At 41.6% G+C, this 24713-nt stretch overlaps 1 protein-coding gene and 1 long non-coding RNA gene across 2 annotated transcripts; one reads left to right on the top strand and one right to left on the bottom strand.

The window, feature by feature from the left end:
• Positions 1-247: 247 nt before the first annotated feature.
• Positions 248-12956, top strand: LOC109196267 (uncharacterized). Its single transcript, XR_002057809.2, has 3 exons — positions 248-401; positions 1969-2063; positions 12103-12956. It is a non-coding gene; the product is annotated as an uncharacterized LOC109196267 (long non-coding RNA).
• bmp7b (bone morphogenetic protein 7b) lies at positions 3007-24331 on the bottom strand. The gene is made up of 7 exons (XM_003438980.5): positions 23614-24331; positions 9809-10001; positions 8287-8435; positions 5745-5948; positions 4593-4669; positions 4161-4271; positions 3007-3955 (listed from the first exon to the last, which is right to left on the bottom strand). The coding sequence occupies exons 1-7, from the start codon at positions 24011-24013 to the stop codon at positions 3806-3808; spliced, it is 1284 nt and encodes a 427-aa protein (XP_003439028.1). The 5' UTR covers positions 24014-24331; the 3' UTR covers positions 3007-3805.
• Positions 24332-24713: the final 382 nt, after the last annotated feature.

Here is a 24713-nt window from a genome sequence, read left to right on the forward strand (position 1 = left end):
TTGGAAATACACTCCAACCTTACTCATAACCGCCCCTGAAGCCCAGCCGGACCTCTAACCCTATCCTTTTATCCCTATAAAAAAAAACCCGCCACAATGTGACTGTATAAACAGATTTAGGTTCTCACAACATGAGTAATAACCGCCCACTCTCGTGCGCGCGCACGCACGCACAGACGCACACACAGATACTAACAAACACTTGTACCCGTCATATCGAAACGTTCTTGTGAAAATGAAAGCATGTGGGCGCAAGGAATGTTTTTTTTCTTTTCACCAGAAGCTCCTCCTCTATTATGTGGGGTTTAATGCTGCTTACTTAAGACACAGATATTATTTCACATCGGGTAACGATACTGAGTGGGCGGAGACTAAAAATTCAAAGTTCACTTGGATAAAAGGTGAGGTGTAGGTGTTTTAAAGAAGACTTTTGGCACCGTGTTGCAAACACACTGTTTAGTTTGCCCAGCAGGGGGCAGTGTAAACCTTGGTTAATGCCTGTTCCCACAACGTGAACTTCGAGTGAACCTGATCAACCAAACGATTGTGCCATAGTAAATTAATATGACTATGGTCTATAAAGGTGGATATATGAAAAGCAGTTATAATGCTTAAGTGTAGGGCTAAGACACTAAAGTGCTATCAGTAAGAGGATCTAATCTGTTGTGGATCATTTGTGGACTTGTGATCTTGGTGAGATTTAATTCACAGGAATTTGTTCATGGCAGGATTAAACGTGTCTCATTCTTATGTTAAAAAAAAAGTTCAGCACAATATTTCCCCTTTGTAAGAGCAGATATGAAGTGCAGTACTGTAGAAGTGGCTCTGAAACCATGTGATGATGTGACCTGTGACACAGAATGTCTTCCGGGGAATGATATGAGATATGATGTGAAAATTGGTTGACAGTTATTAAGCTAACCTTTATAAGCATAACTGGGGGGGGGCACTTGCCTGCCACTTCATTAGGTATACATGTTCAGTTGGTCATTAACACAAATATCTAAGTGTATTTCGGCATTAAGATGGTCTGCTGAAGTTCAAAATAAGCAGCAGAATGAGGAAGAAAGGTAAGTTACCTGTCTTTAGAGTATGGCATTGTTGTTGGTGATGGACAGGTTGGTTTGAGTATTTCAGAAACTGCTGATCTGCTGGGATTTTCCCCATACAGTCATCCCCTGGGGTTACAGAAAATGGTTTAAAATATGAGAAAATACCCAGTCACCAACAGTTCTTTCTGTGAAAATAGATCAGAAGAGGATGGCCAAACTGTGAAGCAGATGGGCTGCAGCAGCGAAAGATCACACTGGGCAGCTAAGAACGGGAAACTGATCTTAGTTGTCAGAGAAGACGGGGAAAAAACATTGCCTAGGGGATATTTTCTTAGCACACGTTGGACCCGTATTTCCAAGTGAGCATCATTTAAACAACATAGCCTACCGGAGTATTTTTTGTTGACCATGTCCATACCTTTAGAATGAACCCCTATGGCTGCTTCCAGCTGAACACATTATGCCTCCAGTTACAAAGCTCCAGTTATCTCAAGCTCGTTTAGTGAACATGAAAATGAGATCACAGATACTCTGGGGAAAAAAACCCCTCCACAGCCACTGAATCCCAGTCAATAGAGTACCTTGGGCACAGGCTGGAACAGGAGATTCACATTAAATCTGCATCAAATGTGAGATGCTTTCCTGCCAGTATGGACTAAAATCTCTGAGGAATGTTTCCAGCACCTTACTCTGAAAGTCAAATCGGGTCCAACCCCAGAACTACCAAGATGTACCTAAGTGTTTGTTCAGATTTCCACATCAAAGGGGTAACACCAAGACAAATGGAGACATTAAAATGATATCAACTGGCAATATATGAGGGCATGCAGCTTTAAAAAACATGTAGTAAATCTTAATCAAACTTGTGCTTATAATATAGCTCCTAACACTCTCCTTACTGGTATGTGTCTGACAGGAGAACAGCCAGAAGTCTGCCTCATTCTGACCATCTCTGCAGGAACTGACCTTTGATGTTAACTGCACCGAGAGGAAGCCAATCCAGCACAGCAAGTTAGTATTTGTAGTTATATATACTTTATGAATTTTAGAATTTTTACTTGTCAACACAAATTCACAATTTTACAGAATATTTCTCACAGATGAAATATCGGAATTATAAGCTGAAATATTCAGACTGTCCAGCCTTCAGCAGGTAGTTATATGAACACACAGAAGCTACCTCAACCATCCCATAATACAGTTATCCAGCCAGATTACTACTGGGGTTATAACGATCACCTTACACTTCTTTAAAGTACCCAGCACTTAACCAAGTGTGCAGAAGTTCCACTCAGTTGTTTTCAGTTTTCCTCCACTCATTCAGGTGTGCAGGGAACTGCACATAACGTAACTCTTTATTTGTTTTCATCAGCCCTTTCAGTAAAAGTTCTCAATATACTGTAAGAGCTCCAATGCTTTGGAAACAGAAACTGCTGCGTAGTTAACTGAACAGCTGTCCTAATGAATCCGAATCTGAAATCTGAAAACAAAAGCTCATGTCACGGATCGCATCGTTTAAATGTAAAAGTCGGTGCAGCGTGCTCGACACCGATGCGCACAAGCATCCTGCATTTTCCCCAAATCTGCTGTCAGCAACCACTGCAAAATATTTACACGGAAACCCAGCGTGCTTTGTATTTGACTGCATGTGGGAGCATCAACACACACTTGCCGACAGAAAACAACCCACATCCACCTCATATACGTAAACCACAGACACAGGCATGCAAACCCACACGCACGTAGTAACTAAGCCTGAGAAGTTCTTCGTTTGCTTTTGAATGTGGAAAAAACTTGTTACAGATCTCAGGTCAGCAGGTGAAGGGTGAGGCTACAATCCGAGCAAATATTTGTGCAGGAACGTGTAAGACAGTTCAATACCAGCGTGTGTCCTCCTCAGACTTGGACACAGTTCTGCTCTCCGTCCAGATTAAACAATAAATCTCAAAGTGGCTTTGTTGCTTTTCTCCTGTTTATTGTTGTACCAGTTCAGCAGTAAAACATAGTCGAGACATTGGAGCACATGGTTACTTAGCCGGCTCTCAATAAATAGACCTTTTAAATATGACAGATTGTATTACAGCAGAAAAATATAAACCTGAAAATGTCGAGCACACAGAACAAGATGCTTCGTACAAAGATCCCACTCTCTTCCCCCCCATCTCTCTGACAGCTCAGCTGATTGTTGTTACAAAATAAATGTGTCATGCTTCTGAGGCAGAGCGCGGTGTGCCGTATTTGAACTCAATGCTAATGCCAAAAGTAGTTTTCTTTTCATTTCTTCAGAGTTTGTGTGCACTCATACTGACAAAGGAAGTAGGCAGCTTTACATAAAGGGAAAAAAACACAAATCCAAGTGACAGAAAATAAATACACTTGCTTTGTTTTTGAAAAAACAAAATATTTACATGGTATTGTACATAGAAGAAAAATACAGATTCATCCTCCCTCGCTCAGTAAAAGTATAAACTACAATAATTAGAATAATTACTGAAATAAACAAAAGATTGTTGGGTGTGAATGAATATACATTACAATCACTGTTTTAAATGTATCGTATACACAGTAGAAAGCACAAACATGAGTGTGTGTGTTTATCTGTTCATTTGAGAATGACAGAGAGTCTTTAAAAAAAAAAGCACATAGTATATTTTGTAACCAACTCTCAACATGTTTAAATTACAGCAAGGGGGAAGCCCTTTTTTCCCAAGAGTGTGTGCGTACGCATGTGTCCATGCGAGGATGGTGATGGTCTAGTGGCAGCCACAAGCTCTGACCACCATGTTGCGGTATTTCTTGAGAATGACGTTCGAGCTGTCATCAAAGTAGAGCACAGAGATGGCGTTGAGCTGCGTGGGGGCACAGCAGGGTTTAGGAACTGTCTCTGGGTTAATGAAATGAACCTGGGAAGAGGAGGAGGAAAATAAGTTGTGAAGAAGAAGGGGGGAAAAAAAAGGTATTTGCGTGGATACGGCTGAAAATGATGCCCTTTTTGGATAATTAAACACAGTTGTTCCAACAGTGGCTACATTGTCTTGACATTTGATGAGATGATTAGACTCTTAACATGACTGCTGCATTTTTTCCCCTCGTTCTATGGTTACTCACAAGTGTTTGCACAATGGCATGGTTTGTGGCGTTCATGTAGGAGTTCAACGGGAAGGCACACTCTCCCTCGCAATAGTATGCTGCATATCCTTCTGGAGCAATGATCCAGTCCTGAGAGTGGAGGAGAAATTCAGGTTTGTTTGGCTATACTGTTTTGATATGTTTGTTTCTATAAAAGGCATACAGGAGTTTAATGTGTTTTCTGTTACCCTTCGGTATTGTCTTCATATGGCCTAATTATGCCATATCTTATACTATGTGTTGAGAGAACACAAATAAAGCAGTAACTTCATCTAACAAAGGTATTTCTGGGCTTTTATTGTGTCACTGATCAAGATTCTGGGATAGGAGCAGCAAACAGCAGTGTCTGATTTAGGCTTCTGTTGGGCCAAGCAATTCTGGCGACCGAAGAAAGAGGAATGGTTTCCGTACCTGCCACCCCAAGTCTCGGAAACTGACGTAGAGCTCATGCTTCTTGCATGCCTGCTTCTGATCAGTACTGCTGTTTTCTATAGAACAGGAAGAAAAATAGAGAGAGTTTATACTTCAGCACGAGTGCTTTTCAGCTAGATGAGTAACTATTTTCTGTCGTCAGACCCCAATTAGGCAGCAATGATAAAGAGCAGACCTAAACACGCCGCCATGTTCTCATGCAAAACTTGTACAACGACTAAAAGAAACCACCTCCATCTACAGCAGCAGTTTGGTTAATTGTTTCAAATGAATGGGCTATGCTGCACAGAGGTCACTTTGCCGGGCTTTGAGTTTCCACTGGATGAAGCAGATGTGCACGCAGAGTAGCCGAGCCACATTTTCACAACTCTTGACTTTATTTATTCTCTCTCCCCTTTCTCCCGCTTATTTCAACATGTCTTTTTTTTCCCTTTTTACGCGGTCCATGTGTTGAAAAGAATAGTCTGTTTTCGATCAAATGGTATCTCTCGCTTCTTCTGGTGACCTCTGGGGCTCTGCGGTGCATTAGTTCCTGAAAGCAGTTCACATTGGAAATGATGATGAGCGACTGGTTCTCATCATCTAGTTAAAGACCAATGCTATTCAGAGTTCTAAACAGGCCCATTTAGCCCATGTGTCGTGGCCCGGGTTGCCCCACAGCAAGCTGCAGATGTGTTCTTCCATAAAAGCCCGTGCTGCCTTACCTCCATGCAGGGAACTTGGCCCCAAGTACTCTGTAATGCTTGTGTAAATAAACAAAGACAGCAGAGGCATATTTGAAGCTCAGGCATTACAGTCTAATGTTTCAGTGCTTCACATAAACACAGCCCTCTCACACCTTCAAAACAAAGGCCTTGAATATTCATCGCAGGAATCACATCCATTAAAGGGATGTACTTTTGCATTTCGGTACATGCACGTGCTCGTGTGTGTGTGTGTTAGCGCCTCAATGAGCATGCTGCATGAGTTGGCCCTTTTATTATGAAACTGTAGAGTACCAGTTATTTATTTCCCATTCCATGAATTCTTCACTAAGGATACAAAAGACAAATGGATCCGGGGGGTTATCCCAACACGCCAGAGTAAATCATAGCTGAATGTTTATAAAACACAAACACATTTTGTGTTTACCTGCAACATTGGCCACTCTAAGCGCCTCTTGGCTTTTTGCCCCTTTCGAGCGGCTGGGGTTACGCTGTTTGCCCCCTCCTGTAGCTGAGCGGATGCTTCGCAGGTGCACCTCAGTGGCTTTGAAGAAGGCCACCATGAAGGGCTGTTTATTCTGAGGCCCACTGCGACCAACCAGGCCTGCCGTACGAGGACTGATACTCTCTCCTGTAGGGGGTGACAGAGAGGACAGTGCAACAGGTGTTCAGACAGATCAGTGTGCAAATGAGAAAAGCTGAGCTCCTGAATTTAAAAAAATATGTCCCTGCTTAGTGTGGTTGTTTTTAAGTTTTTATTTGCATGTAAACTGCTCTTACTGAAACCACTTTCGCTGCATTTGGTTTTACACATCTGACTTTCTTCTCTGAATTCCTCTCCCTTCTCCACCTCTGAAATAGCAAGAACAAACGCAGCGCTGAACATCAAAGCCTCCCTTCTTGTGTTTGCGTGGGTGTGTTTGTGCTTGCGGGTGTACAGGCACTCCAGTAGTGTCTATCTTGTTCCCGCACGGAAGAATGTGTGTCTGATCACTGTTCAGTGGTAAATCAAGGCTTCTGGTCGCTGCTGGCGACGAGAAGTCGCAGGAGCCTGTCTGTACACGCTCATCCATAACCCTTCATACCTGATCCAACACACAAACACACACTCATAGATATGGCCTCACCAGCACACCCACTGCACGCCTCGAAGGCTACATAGTGTCTGTTTTCCTCGCCTAACATGTAACATCCTGCCATCCTTTGATGGATGATATTCGCAAACACTCCCTGCTGACTGTTTGTTGATAAAGTTTTTCGCTGACAAACATTTAAGGCTCTCGATGACAAACTCCTGCTGAGATGTTATCCTTTGGTTAGCACACTGTATTTTCCGCATGTCTGCTAATGATGCTGAGGGTATGGCAGATGATAGTGGTGATGAATGATGAGAAGCAGGGTTTGATTTATCTTTTTAGCACAAGGAAGAAATCATCTGACTGTAACCTTTACAGCGATGATGGAGGCTTTTATCTGTTGCAATACAATGCCGACCTTCATTTGTGTTTAACATCTAACCTTAATCATCTGCACAGTACTATGATTCGTGCTGTTTATTCATTGTTATTTTGTCACGCTTACCCTTAAATATAGCAGAAACTCTTTTGCATTAGAAACCTGGATTCTGAAGACATTTTAAGGTGCACCCTCTTCTGCTGTAGTAGTTCATCTGCTTCAAGGTTTGATGTGTTTATGTGTTCAGAGCTGTTCTTCTGCATACTTTGGTTGTATTGAGCTGTTATTTACTGTTACCTCTGACATCTGACATAAAAAAGGTATTTTCTCATTCTCTGTAAACTGTAGAGGTGGTTGTGTGGGGAAAATTCCAGTAGCTCAAAGGTTTCTGAAATACTCACACCTGCCTGTCTGGCACAAATGACGTGCCATGTTCAAAGTCACTTAAATCACCTTTCTTCTCCCTTCTGATACTTGATTTGAATTTCCATTGACCCATGGAAATTCTGATACATGCCTAAATGCACTGAGCTGCTGCCATGTGATTGGCTAAGTAGACATTTGCATTAATGACCAGATAAATGAAAAAATTGAACGTACATCTAACCCTTGCAAATCTTACAGTTTGTATATACAGAGTCTATAGGTATCTTTTATATTTTTTATTGGCTAGCCTCTGTACCTTTGTTCATGTCCTTTCTGTAGCAATTTGTGAGTAGCAGCTATTAATTTCTGTGGAAAACACATTACACAAGTACACTAGCTCAGTTACCTGGCACATAGCCACGAGACAGTTAATATAGTTACAATGAAAATATTTTTTCCTGCCCATAAAAAAACACACTGTTGTGATTTGAACACCCTTTCCTTGCGCACCCGTGGACCACTTAAAGTGGACCTGATACATGTCAGAACAGGCACGTATCAGGACTGATGGCTTCCACTGAGCTGAATCTCTTTCTTTGTGTTAAATCAGTGACCCTTGAACTCATTTTTCTTCCCAGAAAATTAAAACAGATAAACTCTTCTTTCTGAACTCAGCTTTTTCACTCCATTTTATGGTGACTGATAATGATTCATGCCACAGTTCATACTAGTTGCAGTTTTTTGTTCTTCCTCAGTCACCTCAGGACTTTACAGTAAAACTCTGAGTTGAGATTCTGACTCAGGAAAACTAATTCGTGACATCCTGTGAACGTCTCAAAAAAACCCTTAGACCGCTGTCTAGTGTCTCAGTCATAGCCAGGGACTGAAGTCTCCTTACCAGTAATGACTGGGTCAGTATGACACAAAAGTTCAATATTAGCTCTTTGCGCAATTTTGAGTTTCATAGTGAACAGAACAGGACTTCCGGGGAATGATCCAAATGTAGCAGGAGCACTGGAAGCAGTCCACAAGTGCACAAGGAAAAAGCTGCCAAATTTAAAGCTGGACAGGTTTTTGCTCTTTATGAGTCAAGTCACTAAACATTTTGATCACACTCTGTGTATTTCTGTGACATTCATTGCCCTGACCATTTGTGCTCTCCAGAGCCAGCTGTAGACCCAGATTTCTGCCAGGGTTCAGGACCCAGTGGTTACTGGTGGCTGTTACATCAAACACCAACCAGCCCTCCTCCGCTGCCCAGATCACTCTCGAGTCCAGCAGAAATAGGTCTGACTCCCTGAAAGGGACAAGAAAACTCATTTAAAATTAGATGTTGACATGCACTATTTTTTTTTTAAAGGTAGAGACAAGGTGACAGCGTATAAAGCTAAGTGACCAAAGCAGAGCTGTTGAGTGGAGAGAGGGAGTGTGACAGAGTCAACCAAAGAGAGAGATGAAGCAAGACAGAGAGTAAGGCAAGGGAGGCGGGGAGGGCTCCAGCTGGTGAGGCCCAGGGGAACACTTCATTTTCTTAATTGACAATAATGGCTTTATAAACGACGGGTCCTTTCATACACTACACACGGTCCATCACTGGCTGGAATTTTGTGGGAGAGCCAAAAAGCCAAAGAGAGAAAGGGAGCAAAAAGTACAGCTGTGAGAGAGGACAAGAATGTGTGAAAAGAGAAACAGTGCATATCCAAGTCGGTCCTATTGTTCAGCAGTAAACTCTGACCCTTTCTGCCCTTTCACCATTGGAGACTAAAATCCCTTGTTCTTCATGTGGCCATTCATGTATCCCGACCTATTTTCTGACTGGGAAGATAGTGTGTCACAGAGCTCTGGTTCATTCATGTACCTGGGCCTGTCTTTGGCAAAGGGATAAATGACGGTGTTGTTCCCGTTGGATAATAGAAACCTTTAGGAGGGGCTGAAGATAGCTGGATATGGGCCATTCCAGGGTTACATGTATAACTACTGGTAGGTGTATCAAAGCCTTCAAGATAAGTTGTTAAAACTTTAATTCATTTATAACTTTTAGGTCGTTTTTACATGTCTCAATCAAAAAAGCATAGATCTATGACATAAAATTATTGATGACTAGATTTGAATTTATTGAATTTGTTTTCAGGTTCTGGGCCTACCCCTTTGTTAAGCTGTTACTTACTGGGACATTTGTATAAGACAGGGCAATAGTTCAGCTATCTGGATTTTTTTTTCCAGATCAGTCAAAGTGTTTGCTACAGGAAATACACATTACAACAAAAGGAAGCAGTTAATTTTTTTTCTTACTGATAAATAACTTCAGACTAAAAGTCTGTTCTTAGGAAGATGAGCGATTTGAACTAAATATTAACATATCATGATGGCATGTCAACTGACTTTGCCTTTTTTCCACTGGCAAGGACCCCACCCCAGTTATGATGAGACAATGACAGAGAATAGCAGTAAAGCCTGGGTAGGTAACCTTTGTATAAACTAGGAGGTGAGAACTAATACAAATAAAAGAAAAGGTGAGGCAAGGAAACAAGAATATACTAGCATGTAGGGAGAAGGCTCTTATAAATGTACAACCGGCAGGTTAGTAAGTGAGGTGTGGTCCAGCCCCTGAAACTGTCTTTTCAGCATCCAACTAATCTTTTAAACACATAACCACGAACCGATGCTCACCTGTCTGAGTGTTCCTCCAACACCTGGTAGATGCTGATACGGAAGGTCTCATTATCATACCGTTCATGGATGAAGTCTTTATATATACGGAATTCGGCAGCAGTGACTGCCTCGCCCTCAGGGATTCGTGATAGATCGAATTTGAACTCTCGATGATGCCGCCGCACCGGTAGGAATTCTTTATCGTGCTCCACTGCAAAACATAAACATTAAAAAAAACATGAAAAATGTATCTTTAAAGAGGCTGTATGTATTCAAAGAATGTTTCCCATTCACATGAGTTATGTTGCATTCCCCCCTTTAGCAGTGATACTAAATTTTTACAGGCAGACACAAAGGGCTAATGTGACTTTTTTATGAAACTTAAAAGCTTTTTGTGTGGTATTGAGTTGCATCTTCCAGGGAAACAAAACATATGCTTGCAAAGTAGGAAGACAACAAATGTCTTTTACTCTCAGACCTTCTACAATTCATTTTTCCTAAACCGTCCATCATCCTCAGTTATTAGCAAGCTGACATAGCTTGTCAGACTCTGGGTCAGCCCCAAATTAAACACATCTATAGCTATTCAATACACATGTTGGCTTATGATTGAAACATTCATGAGAACTAGCACTAAAAGCAATGCATCTGGCACACACTGAGCCGTGATAGAGAGATGCGGGCGGACTCTGACAGCTTTATGAGCCTCTTTCTTCCCCCTCTCTTCCCTTCATAGCCCCAGAGAGTCATCCAGTCTGCCCTTCATCTGGTTCTCATGAGTTGGAGCTTGATGTTCGGTGTACCCCTTCCCCACCCCTTGTTCTCTCTCATCCTCACATCCCAGCTTTCCAACCCCTCCTGTACCTCCCTGACCTTGCTCATCTCATGTCCCAGCAGGACATCCCAGGGGTCAGTGCCTTTCTTATCTCATCATCTCCTGAGGCACCCGCCACTTTTGTCTTTATTAGCTGATAGACAGGTCCCCCACCCATATAAGTATGTATGCATATACACACAAATATAAAAGATGCACTCAAATAAATAAAAGGAAATAAATATACATTATTGAGTCAGGCTCAAGTGATACTGAAACGTTTTATTTTTTTTATTTTTTTTTTGCTTGTGTTTAATTTAAAAGAAAGAGGAGGGTCACAGGAAATGTCAGTGGATCGCCATAGTTATAGGATTCGTCCTCATCTGTCGAGATATAAAATGGGATTGTGGGTGAAATGACACTTTCTTCTGATGACTTCTGTGTTAGATAAATTTCCAACAGCTCATTTGGGGTCATATGTGTTGTTATAGGCTTAAACAGATCCCGTTTAAGTACATTACTTCATTACATTTTGGAGAAATTGATTTGTAGAACACAGGTATCCCCTTGGTCAGTCACCTATAGTTAACAAAAGTTCAAATATAGGGTTAGGATTAAGTTTCTCACAAGAACTTTAGGCAGCTATTCCAGCCAACAAAGCAGAAAGGTGCCCAAAATCTTATACAAGTCACAAGTATGTTGGAAACATGCACAGATAGATCGATAGATCGATAGATCAATAGATCGATAGATAGATAGATAGATAGATAGATAGATAGATAGATAGATAGATAGATAGATAGATAGATAGATAGATAGATAGATAGATAGATAGTACAAGTACAAAGATCTCTTTCTTACATCCTCTTTCATTTCTATCTTTATTAAACCCTGTTGCTGAAGGACAACGTACAATGGCAGCACTGTGAGATGATTCGGTATAAGAAAGGATCTAATTACTCTTCAGTGACGGGCAGCTTTAGGCTCCCATTGTTCTCCATCTATGGGCACACACTGAACTGGTTTCAAAAGCTTTTTAAATTCAAGGTTTTGTGGATTTCACCACATGCTTTTATCAATTCAATACCAATGGATCTAAGCAGTGCCACTTGTTTATCATCTCTTCTCATTCAGGCCATCAATCAGAGCCTTCATTGAGCTCCCACCCTGAAGTCAAATATTACAACATTATACTGTGTTTTGACAATACATGCATGCATACAAGCTGGCTTATACCTCTCCACCTGCAGGTCACCTCAAGCTCAGACTCTACTGCACACTGGATAATAGCACAGTGATGGCTCATTTTTGGCCTCTGACCACTTAAAGCAAAGTGTGTCTGTTTGGGGCCTTTGTTGCATTGCATATGCTTTAAAAAAAATTTAAAAATTCTGATCATTTGAGATTCAAAGACTCCTAGGTAACTCTAAATAAGTGTGGAAAAGAAATATATATTCTCTTTCATATTCCTACATCACTATCATGTATCATCTTCCAGGACCTTCTAGGACACATCCCCACACAACAGGACATGCCCGTAATATTACGAGGAATGCAACAAGTAAGGACTACCACTTTAATGTTATTTTTCCAGGAAACAATTACTTCTTGTTACTAATTTACCCTGGTACCTTCTCACACAATTTTAGAGCCTGCTTATTCTTCTACTGTCCCAGGGAACTCTCCCTCCTTCTGTAGCCCAGTGCAGGTGCAGTCCCTCTGGGGAGAAAGCCAGACCTGTTCTTGAGCCCCCCCTGAGCAGCCACCCCGCCCCTTTACTGTAAAAGCTCTTTATCTTTGCTTATGAGAGCAGTTGGATGCTGCTGCTGTAAAACTCCCACACTAAATATTTTCCTCTCACATCAATTGTCCACTCTTCAGTGCTGGTATTTGTGTAATTTGTGTAAAAAAAAGAAATAATGGAGTGTACAGAGTGCAGCTAAGGCCTCTGCCATAATTCTTCCGTTTTCTCTCTTTTAATTCTCTCTGAAGGAAGCAGTCGTCAGATGAGGGGACAAGGCACAGTTAAAGCCAAGTGAGTGCATTTATGACTTCCTCTGGGAGGAAGTGAGTAGCCTTCACCCCACCTGTGTCGCAAAAACACACACACCACAAACATGGCAAACACACCCTCTGATGCCATGTGAACCCTTCGTTCAGAGTTTTTAACGTCCAAATCAGTCGGAGTCCTTAACACGGAGACACACACACAAACAGAAAAATAGTCCATTGCACACGCACAACTATCACAAAGTATTGCCTGTGAAGTGAACAGTCTTGTGCGTCACAGCACGGTAACACAATCATTATGGGTTTTTGTAATCCATAATTAGAGACGCAACAACACACAAATGCAAAGAGGCAAACACACACACATACACAAAAGCGCACAAACACTTACTCTTACACAGCGAGCTGCTTTTATCATTTGGTCTTAAGACGTCTGATTGCTTTTTCTAAAAACGCTGATGATGCATGGTTATCCCATATCATTTAACTAGAGCAGGCCACACACGTGCACAGCAGCACACATCACAGATATCAGAGGGACAGTGAGTCCTCCATCCTCTCGGTTTACCATGCACCTGGCAGCCAGAAGGTTTTTCATGAACACTGTATTAGCTTCTTAGCCTGTGCTAAGCCAAAACCGCAATTCTTTCTCAAGAGAAGAATCAAATGTAAAAAGGATCATTGTGAACACATTTTTCAAATTATCAAAAAAACAAAAAAATCCAACATGTCTTTGTGTTAAAACAGATATTGTGTGCATAGACAGACTCCTATAACATTTTTTTGAGATAGATTTACATGCGCCCCGCCCCAAGAAAAGGACAATATGTTATTTCAGCACTTTGTATAAAGCCACGGCTTTAATGTCACATACACCTTTCTGGTTGCATAAATAAATCAAACTGAAATAGTCCCCAGAAAGTGCACTTACTCACTAATTTACTTGTGTTAGACTAACATTTGAGTAAATTACTGCTCTGTGAAATCATAGGGCTCAAGGACTTTTATCCATTAGAAAAAAAAGGATTTAAAAAAGCCCACTCACATTTAAAACCTACATATTTAATAACAGCAAAAACAGACACGACTACTGTTGATTTACACTTCAATAACTTTTTTAACCATAAAATAACAATTTCAAAATGAGTAACTGGCACATTAACACATGTCAAAGAGAGTGACTCCCCTTTTCATTTCCACTCTGGCCCCAAATGCATTACGTAACTTTGCCTGATTGGACACAATTTTTCCACAAGAAGCATGCTGCTTAATGCTCAAAGGCACTATGTCACACACCACCAAATATGAGCTTTGTGACAGCTTGAAGAAGACCAAAGAGGACGCTGACCAAGAACTCTAAGCAGGGAGGGGAAGTCTTGTGCAAGAGGCAGGACAAGAGTAAATCTTTGGCTTGCTTTAAGTCTGAATAGTGAGAGCTTAGCACAATATGAGGCTGGATGCATGAACCTGGCACTCATGCAACTGAATTAGGAAGTAATATTAACTGGCTTACTAGGAGTATTTATTGACCATTAAAAATGGGTAACCCACATATGTCCATGAATAAGTCAAAGATTAATATACAAAAGTTGCTTTTCAACACAAATAAAGAGTTTAGCCTTGTCTGATTGTTAGTAGAATTACTCAAATATAATAAATAAATTTGCATGGAATTTGTTTTGCCAAAGATTTAGCAGTGATTGAATTTCATTCAGATCCTTTTTTGTTTGTTTGTTTTGTTCTTTGCAAAACAGGACATGTTGCATCATATTTCAACAAATAGTACATATGAAACTGAAGAAAATGTGGGAAATACCGTCTTGTTTTTGTTCTCAAGAAAGTATTATAAACTAATCTGGATCCAGATACATCTCTGGATCCGGGGACTGATCTCATGCATGATGTGGAGGGAATTTTCAGCCTGGGTGCAAATATGTACTCTCAGACCTCTCTTGTTATTATCATATTAGGGAGACAAACAGTATTACACAGGTCTAGAGTGTTTGTCCTCCCTTCTGTGTACTTGTGTCCTATTCTTTATGCTTATATATGAATAGCTGGGTTCTTCTCTTTCTTTTGTGGGAACTAAACCCAATAGATTTCGGGACATGTAAGCAGCAGCAGTAATGGTAGTCAGCTCTTATTCTAAGTCCCAAGGGAGGCTGTAGCAAAAACATCTACAAAGTGAATAAATACCAAGCCAATGAAAAATTATATTAATTTTTAAGTGTTCTAGTGCTGCTAATCAGCACCAGATGTGATACATCTCACTAAACAGATGTGAAAAGAACTAAAAGAACAAATCTTTCTCTCATCGTGGAGACGGAGAAGTACCACACAGACCTGCACTTGCATGTACATATTCCTCTGTGTTGCCTCGGTGACTTGATATGGCACCACCGGGCCCTGCACCATTCATGCCCCTCTGTCTGTTCCCATAGGAACTGCCACAGTTCCTTCTCCACATATTGTGTGTTAAGAGCAAGATAATGGAGACCAGAGAAGGGAAGGAATGACTAACTGGTGAATTAGTTTAGACATATAAGAGGCTCTGGCTTGCAGACAACACTGTGTCACACACTTGTGCGCTCAGAAGCAGTTGTGTCACGCTATAGTCACACCAGAGGCACGCAGCTCTAGTTTTATAGCTAGTAGCCAAGTCAGGTAATAGCAAGCGAAGAACTCCAATATCTCTTTTTTAAATACACACTCATATCTCACATTCATTCCCTCCCCACCCTTCTCTCTATTGCTCCTTGCATTCCTCTTCACAGTGGGCTGCCCGTGGTGCTGAGGTTAATACAGATGTTTCCCGCTGTCTGCAGGCCAAAGCAGCTGTGCAGAGAAACTTTATCTTTTCAGCGTCCAACAAGTCCCCTTAACTAAACCTCCACCATCACGTCTGGCCCAGTTTTTAGTATGTCCTACACACAGGGCCATATGATACCAAATTTCCCTGCCTATTCTCCTGAATCAACAGTATTGATTATCACCACTGGCCTCCTAGTATTAATTAACTTGTTGTTTTATGGTCCCAGAGGTGCTGCGTGGTATTTAGTCTCCAAACTCCTACTCTGCCCTTCATCTCCAGAGGTTTAGGCCTCCTGTGTTCCCAGACATAAAACATTTCAACACTTTCTCAAGTTCTTTTGTATGTTTTTCCACTCCCCATCTCTCTTTCACACACATCCACACACTTTCTCTGAATGCAAAACATAGCATTCCCTTCCTCTTCCCTTAATTTCTCCATGCTTTTCTATTAAACACACCAGAGAGAAGCAGAGAGATTTCCACCTTTCATCTATTCTTGAGTTGCTGAATTTGTTTGTCGCTGTCTTTCTTTATTACAGCTTCTTCCCCAGCTGTGTTTGAGGAGCCTTCTCACATGAGGGCCAGAATAAAGTCTGGCCTATAAAGTATGCGTTGAAGGCCAGTCTTTCCTCTTTGCATGCAGCCTGTCCTTGACACTGTGACTGTAACACATCTTTCTTCCTCCTCTAGATTTATGTAATCGCTTCTGTGTACACTCCCAGTGAATGAAAAAGCACATGCATATTTATCTACTTTCATGTGTACAAGTGTGGAGAGCAACGTATGCTCACTTTCCTGCTCAGAAGGAATGTTTCTGGAGCTAATTAGTGTTATTGAGTGCACGTTTTATTGCCTTCTGCTGGACAGGGAGTGAGCAGAAGCAAAGGAATGTAATAGCAAGTACAGATAGCCCTGCCTTCCTCTCAGGTAATTTCTCTTAATGTAATCCACAATTTGATGTATTGCACCAAGGTCTAGTGTGTAAATAAATACCACAAATGGAGACAATTAATCTCTTTTCTCATAAGCTTCAAACCGCTTTACAGAGTACACAGCTGACAAGATCAAGGAAGATTATGTTTTTTTCCCAATGTCTTATCTAAGAAATTTACCTGTTGAACCCAGGAGTCCGAAATGATATCTGGATGTACATAACAGAACCTCTGTGCACTTGGCCAGGCTAAGGCACTCGCTGAGAGAGATGATGAAACAATCTGCGGGTGGGACGATGTGGCGAGTGGTCAAAAAGCCCAGATGTACTAAGCAGCGGGCGTTCTAGCTCTGCCTCAATGATAGACGGACCTCCTTCATTGCCAGGAATGCTGCACTCATTTTAGTGTTTCTAATAATTTTACTCTCCTTCCTTGCATATTTCTTTTGTCCTTCTGTGGCTCTAATTCTGCAGTAACTGAAATAATTTGCTTTTTGGCTAAAACCCCAATATGCATATTGAAATGCAAAAACCTGATCCACTGAATAAAAAAATATTTCCACACATTTTCCTACTTTTCTATCATCTGGGTTACTTTGGCCTTGCCTTATCAGTGCGCAGCTGCATCTGCACTCCCCTGCACTTCCATGACAGCAGGTACCAAACAGTGAAGCTGAGAGGGCAGATGGGGCGAGAGCAAAGTCAAAGATCCTGGGACCAATAGCTCTGTTGATGCAAAAACAAATGCACCGCTCTTTGCATGGTACTGAGGCACTGACAGGGCAGAGGGGAGAGAAAGCGAGAGAAGGAATGAAATGAAAGAAGAAACATGAACTGAGTAGAAAAGAGGATAAAGGTGGATCGCAAATAGATGCCACACATTTCATTCCTTATTCTCTTTCCTTGTGGGAACATCTTGTGCTTGAGAACTTTCATGTTGGAGCCGTGACGGGAGTGCGTACTCAAACACTATTTTAGAGCCACCTACCCTGCCCAGTCACCAGCTGCATTGTATAATGTGTGTTAGTTCTCCTAGCGGAAGATTGCGTTAGCGGAAGCCCATAATACTGACCAGATTCCTCACCAGGCTCCTACAGCCAAATCAAAGCTTGTAAAAGCCAAGCAACAACTGTACGCGAGTGGTTTTATGATAAGTGATGAAATATTGTGCCTGTGAAGCATGGAACATGAACTGGCTGTCACAGGTTTCTATTTCTTCAGGCAAGCAGCTGAGTTTCCCTTGAGTTTCCTCACAGCTATTTTATTTATTTTAAGAAGGAATGGGCTGTGATTACACCAAATAAACAACAAGCTGATAAAATCAGGGTGTCAATGTGCCCATCACGCGTGCGTAAGACACTGCACTGTGATGCAGGAGACAATTTTAAGAAGTTTCTCCTTCTGCCAACGTGAGTATTGTATGTGAATTTTCCTGAGGTCTATAATAAGGGGTGGCTTGGCTGGATGAGGAGGGTGTGGCTCCTGCGGTCACAAAATTAGAGAACATAAAAACAGGGGGATGAGGGGAAGAGTGGGGGAAACTGAATGGCTGCAATTCCACATCTCTGAGTTATTTTATCCTATAGTTAATCCCTACAGTTTATCCCTGTCTTCCAGCACATTATATCAAAACAAAGACTGCCGTAGATTTAGGATGTGGCTGCTTTATAGTCACAGTCACCTTTCAATAATATTTAGTTGCCTTTGACAAGGGAGCAAGCTGATGCAAGTTGCACGTTCCAATATTCAGAACCGTCACTGTCGAGCAGGTTCTTCAGATTCACTCCTTAGTTAATGAGTAGTTGAAAAATGCACTGTAATTTGATGTAGTGAGCAACATAAAAAGATTTCAGTTAACCTCTATCATACATCATACAGAAAAAAATCTCAATATAGGGTATTTCAAAGCCAAATTGAAGGAATCTTTTTTTAAAACTGGATTTGTTTGCTGTCTCATCTGTATTTTGATAAAAAAAGATCAATATTACATCCATGGCAGAGCTAAATTAGTTTTGTACAAAGATTTGAAGCACAGGGCAGCATCTAGCCTGGCTACATCAAAATCTAACTACAAGCATCTCTGAAGTTCACCAGCTGTTTTATTCATACATAAACAGAAATGTAAAAATGACAGCTTTAGGGTTTTAAGGAGGAGTTGTGTCAGATAGAGGATGACAGTATACAGTAAGCTACTGGAGTAATGAAGAAATAGCTTGGCAAATAAACCTCGGCAAAATGTTGCTTTTACGCTTCACTGTTTTCATTAATTAAACAAACAGGGTGTAATTAGTGCAAGTCTCAGCTGCCCTGCTGCTTCATGTTTCACAGCGAGCTATTGATCTTTACACCCAACACTCCACTACAAAGTGATAAAGTGTGTTCACTGAACAGCCAAATTATTGCTTTAAAACAAAACCATCTGCATGGCTCTATACCAGCAGAAGCAAGTGAGAATGACTGTACCAAGAAAGTCCCAAAAATTTGATTCTGGTCGAACTGGGTCATAACGTTTTCAGTGGGAGAACACTCATCCAAGTGATTTCTTTGGCCTCTTTGGAGACTGACTTTATCACTTTGTAGTGCTTCAGCTTTTTGGGATTGCCTTACCTGGATGATTGAGCATGCATCAAGATACCAAGAAAGTCTCTGCAGTCAGTGTTTGTTCCAGGTTCTCACATATTCTGTATAAATCTCTGATTCGTGATGTCCAGCGAAGCACGAGGTAGAACCCAGAAGTACGGTTTATGGGTGCAGAGGGCAAACATGTTTTATGGCTGCAGTGAGAGTAAGAGGTCAGCAAAGCTGCTGTTAGTATAATCTCAAACCTCTCCATGGCCTTCAAGCAAAAGACGTCTGGTTTGACCACAAGTCTTAAATGTAAAGACTCTTCTTCCTGTGGTTACTGTTTCTTCTTGTGTACTGGCTCAAAGGCATGTGTTCGTGACCGTGCGCACACTCCTGCTGTGGCAAGTTAATGATCGTTAAGTGTGAGTAAGTTATAGCATGAAACTTTGCTGACCCTTTCCCAGAGAGCCAGTGCTGTCAGACCCTACAGCAGTATAAATACATCACGCAGGCATGATGTCATCAGTAGCTGCCAGTGGGCAGGATGTTTCCTAACGTGGTAATCGCCCTACTGTGGATAGTCACTCTGTACCCAAGAGATCAAACTCTCTTTGCTCTTTATAGGATAAACATCTTGAGCAAGCTACACTTCCCTTGCACTCCGCTTTTCATCACCAGTCTCCTTTTAGCACACGGAAACTATGACTTACTTGTTCCCGGTTCTGTGTTTAAAACACTGTTAGAGTGAGAGCAACTGAAAAATAAAGAAAAAGACAGATCATTACGGGGCATCAGTCAATCTGTATAATTTAGTGCAGTGTTCCAGTCTTGTTCGTTCAGCCCCTTTTGACTGACTACGCATATCTGGTTTTAGGTACCAGGTGTGTTATTAGAGTTAATGAGCTCTATAGGGATCTAAAGGAGGTGCAAATAGTGGTGGTTAACTCTAGGGAGAGTGGTGCTGGGGTGAGATACCCCCTGCAGAGTAGCGGAAGCGCTCAAAGCAGGACTGAGGGGTGTGAGGGTGCCGAACAGACACTTGGGCTAATGCGAGCCGTCAGATCTGTCCGCTGCCGCTCCGAAGCCTGAGGTGTCGCAGAAGTGTCTCAGATCCACAGGACCAGCATGAGAGAGCAAGAGAAGGTAGAGGAAAAGAAAATGCAATCAGAGAAAGGGAGGCCTTACAAGCAGACACAAAAAGGAGTTATAGCAACTTTTACCGAAACTTCAACTGTAAAACGGTAACAGCGCCATCTGTGGCTTCAAGTAGTAATTAAAGGATTGTTGAAGTAAACCAAGCTTCCTTCAACAAAAAAAAAATCAATTTTTTAAACAAAATGCCAATTCTACAGTGTTGGACCTTACACTGCCAGCTGAAAACATCCTACAGACGAACAAGTTGACAACTTTGCAAACACTGCCACAATTAAGAAGAATTATCTGTAAAGCCACAGTTTGATAGGGCGTTCAAGTCTTTATGGTTTTTGTAAAAACTTTAAAGGGATATAACTTGAGAACAACAAAATGTGAATGTGTAGCTTTGATTACCCTCTTCAGTTGGACTTAATAGGCATGAAGCTGGGTGCCACAGGCAGGGTAGGACATTCAGGAACTAAACTCAGACATGCCAGAACTTTAAGAATTGCTGGCAATTAGAAAAACAAAGGATAAAATTGGTCTTAACTTGGAGTAATAACATGACACTACCATATCATCACCATATGAATCTGCTAAATGTAGCTTCCACTAAATGATTGCCTTAGTGTAGCACCGTGATTGACTCACAGCCCCATAAGAATACATTAATCCGTGATTGCATGAGAACAGGAAAAATAAGGGCGCTGTGACTAACACACCTCGTGAAAACATCATGCAGTAAAAGACTATGCCCTCACCTCCCTCTTCACATGCACACACACACACACACACACACACACACACACACACACACACACACACACACACACAGCACAGGTGACGATGTTGCTTCTCTTTAAGTCATCCAGGATGCAAATAGCAGACAGCCAAGTCATGGCCCTTTCCTGTGGTTGGGGATGTGTAAATGGGCATTTCAGGTAAAATTCATTACTGTTACTTAGCTATGACAGCAGGGTGAGTGTGCTAATTTTCTGGTGCGCTACAACAGCATGTGCGGCACACACCCAGGACCTGGGTGAGCTGCGCTCCATGCAGCAGTATGCATTCTGAATGCATGCTGTAAGTCATTTACACAGCTGGCCTTTTAAACTGAAGTGACTCAGAGAGAGGACTTCCCTGGCCTGAGGTCTGTCCCAAAGCCCACACCCACCCTCGCTGGCTGCATTGGTCTCTGCATATACTCAAACAAGCTGACAACAAAGTGTATCAGCTCCGTTGAGTGGCAATCAGTAAGGAAGAGTGAGAGCTAGAACAATTCTTTTACATTCTATGGACTATTCTAGTAGCTCAGGGATCTTTGATTTTGATGGCAATTCTAAAATCAGATCCATTTTCCCATATTTGACCATAAATTTAAATGCAAACAGTGCATGAAAACAGGCCTCTCAGGAAGCAGCACCCAGGGTACAAAGTCTGACTAATGTACCTTGGCTCAGTAGCTATGGAGACATGCAGTTTTGAGGGACAATTTTTAAATAAAAGCTACACTCATTTTGCTCTCAGACAACCTAAATAAGAAAACAAAAACCACAACGAGCAAATGTGGAAAGGAAGGAATTTGGAGAGGAAATAGTCAATCCATTTGAAAGCCATCACTTTCTTCTCAGTGAATTCCCTCTCCCTCCCTCCCTTTCGTGTAAAGGGTAACGAAATTGCATATTATCTGCTGTTTTGAATAAAGCCACCAGGATGTCTATTTGATGGTATCACATGAGAGTACGGAACCAGCCTAACAATGGACCCTACTGATAGATCTAACACGTGGCAGATTAAATCATGAATGCGCTGTTTATATCCAAATGAGTGTCATTTGAGGGAAGACTAAATACGTGCTGTGAGGAAGACTCAACCTGAGCAGATGCCATTAGTGATTACATTAGCCACAAGATTTCAAGAGGGCAGTGTGACTTTGTTTTTGTTAACATAGGAAATAAAAAAGTTCTCCCTAGCTGATGTAAGCCATCTTGCAAAAGTTTTTTGCTAAAAAGACCTTTGCAAAATAGACAGAGGAACTTTATCACTCTGCCAAAGGCTCCCTGCTCCCTTCTTTCTCGCCATCTTAGTGCCGTCTTGGCCCTTGACTTTGCGAGGCCCTTGACTTGTGTCTTGAGTCTCTGTGGTCAGATCCATCTGTGTCACAGCCTGTCAAAAATAGTCACAATGCAGCAGCTCCCACAGTAATTACACAGTGCAGTGGAGGAGCCAGTGTCACCTCCCTCTCTCTTGCCAAGACACTCCAACAATGATCTTTCCAGGATTGAATGTAAATGTCTCACTGCTTGCAGAAAGTCAAGAAAAAAAAATGTATTGGCTTACAAAAACTGTAACCATCCGTATGCCTCCTACAGATTTGATTTATTTCTATGTCTGTCTGGTCCCAGATTGATATGTAAAAGCTACTCATCTGGAACATAAATGGAGCTGTTGCTGTGACTACATAATTTGTTAAGTAAATTGAATTATAATGATGCTTTTATCAATCCATAAATCTGATACCACATGCTAATGTTTTGACTATTTACACTTAACAACCTCTGACTGTTGCTGGCAGCAATAAAAAATCCAGGAGTGTTCGATTTCAATAAACATATTTGATTAGATAAGCACATTGGGCCAGGAAACAACATTCAACAAAGCAATTTAATTGATGTGAAGTATGTCCTATGCCACTGATATTTATTTTGTGAACAACTGAATCTAATTAAATCACACTGTGACTAAACTAACATCACTGGCTGGCATTATTTGTGATGTGAGGGATGTCTCCAGATTAGAGTTAAGGGAGGACCCAGTGCACTTTGAACTCATTCTGCTGTTGACTTACTCATTCTTTAGATAACACATGGCTGACAAGTTAGCTGCTGTCTGGTCCATCATCCACAGAACAGCACCTGAACATTAGCTGGTTGCACAGCTGTTTAACAGAGAAGGACACTGGAATGTGCCACTCCTGGTATTAGCTAGATAACTGCAGTATGTAAACGTCGTTATTGTGCTGGTCTCCTTTGTGTGGACACAGGTGTACCATCAGAAAAATACTTGTGCTGTTTCTTTACGTGAAGCACTGTGAGAATATAAAATACCACCACAGTCATTCTGCTCTTCCACCTTTGACACTTACATATCATATGACTAAAAGCCTGATTTGTCCCAAAAACAATGTGTAAGATGTATCAAGCAGAGTGCAATATTAAAAGTACTAAATCTCCTTGTTAAAAAAAAAAAGAACCCCGACGCGAATTAACATATGAAACTTCTCAACACTTATAATCGTCAAGCCAAAGATATCTGTCCTTAAAAAAGCTTTTTTTTCAAAGTCCTTGCTATGTGTTTGATAATTAATAGATAAAGACAGTCATAATAGTACTACATTTTATTAATCAAATAAAAGACCTGGGTTATTATGACGCGCATAACAACGATTACATTGATAATATTTCAACGTGTTTATTATTCTCTACGGTCTTGTTTTTCTGGGAGGGGATTTATATAAAACTGAATTTGATGGGAGACTTAAGAAAATAAAGTGCCTACCTAAATTCACAAAGCTCATGACCATGTCTGCATCGTTTAAGAAGTTGTTGTCTTGCAGGCTGGCTATCGGTGGACCCTGTGTGGTGAAGACGGGTTTGTAAGGGTAGGAGTATCTGTCCTCGTCTCCGTCTGTAGACATGGCGTTGTACAAGTCCAGCATGAACATCGGGGCAGCATTGTGTTTTCCATGGAGGTGGGGTCGCGGCCGGTGCGGCAGTCCCAAGATCGACAGGATCTCCCGCTGCATCTCTCTGCGCTCCTGGCTCTTCAGCCGACGGTGGATGAAACTGGAGTGAAACTCGTTGTCCAACGTAAAGTTCGTAAAGGCAGTGTTTGCCAGGACGCAGTAGCTCCAAACCAAGAGCAAAACGGGAGCACGCTTATCCAAAATCTGTGCCATAATGCTCGCAGTGCGTAATTGCGCCCAATTCGGATCACCGAAACTCTAAAAAAAAAAAAAAATGGTTAGTAAACTTTTAGCAGCAGGCACTCTGTGTTTAATATCCAAAATCAGTTACGGTCCCTCATGTTGAGGGAAGTGCTGCCGAGTGAAACATCAACTTCACTTCAAAGTCCTTTTATTGACTGCTTTCCTGGACGCGTGGACCTCGGTCCTCATGCGCAACCTGTGGTCAAGCTCTACCAGCTGTAGTGCAGCCTGCAACTGCAGAGAGGAGGCTGCAAGCAGACAGGTTTCACTAGGAGAGACGAGAACAAGTTTTGAGGAGGCGCTGTTTGCAAAGAGGAGTAGAGGGAGAGAGAGAGAGAGAGAGAGAGAGAGAGAATGTTGTGGTTGCCTTATTGAGCAGAGCTAGCCTGGCTTTGTTGCCAGTAGGAGAACGCCTTGAGGCTACATGTGCAAATAAGAAAAGGATTAGGACTGGATTTGTATTATGACGCTTCAGTTTATTATACACCACATTTCGTCAATGCTTTCCACATTTCCTAGTACCTGTAGGCTCGTGATAATTCACTAATGACTGATGTTAAGACAGCCACAACAGACCGTTCATGGTGAGTGTACATATGGAAGGCTGATTTCATATCAGAGAGTTCTTATTTGACTTTGCAAGTGAATACTTCAGTACTGTAGGAGAGGT

This window comes from Oreochromis niloticus, linkage group LG20 (assembly GCF_001858045.2).
Source record: "Oreochromis niloticus isolate F11D_XX linkage group LG20, O_niloticus_UMD_NMBU, whole genome shotgun sequence".
Taxonomy (NCBI): domain Eukaryota; kingdom Metazoa; phylum Chordata; class Actinopteri; order Cichliformes; family Cichlidae; genus Oreochromis; species Oreochromis niloticus.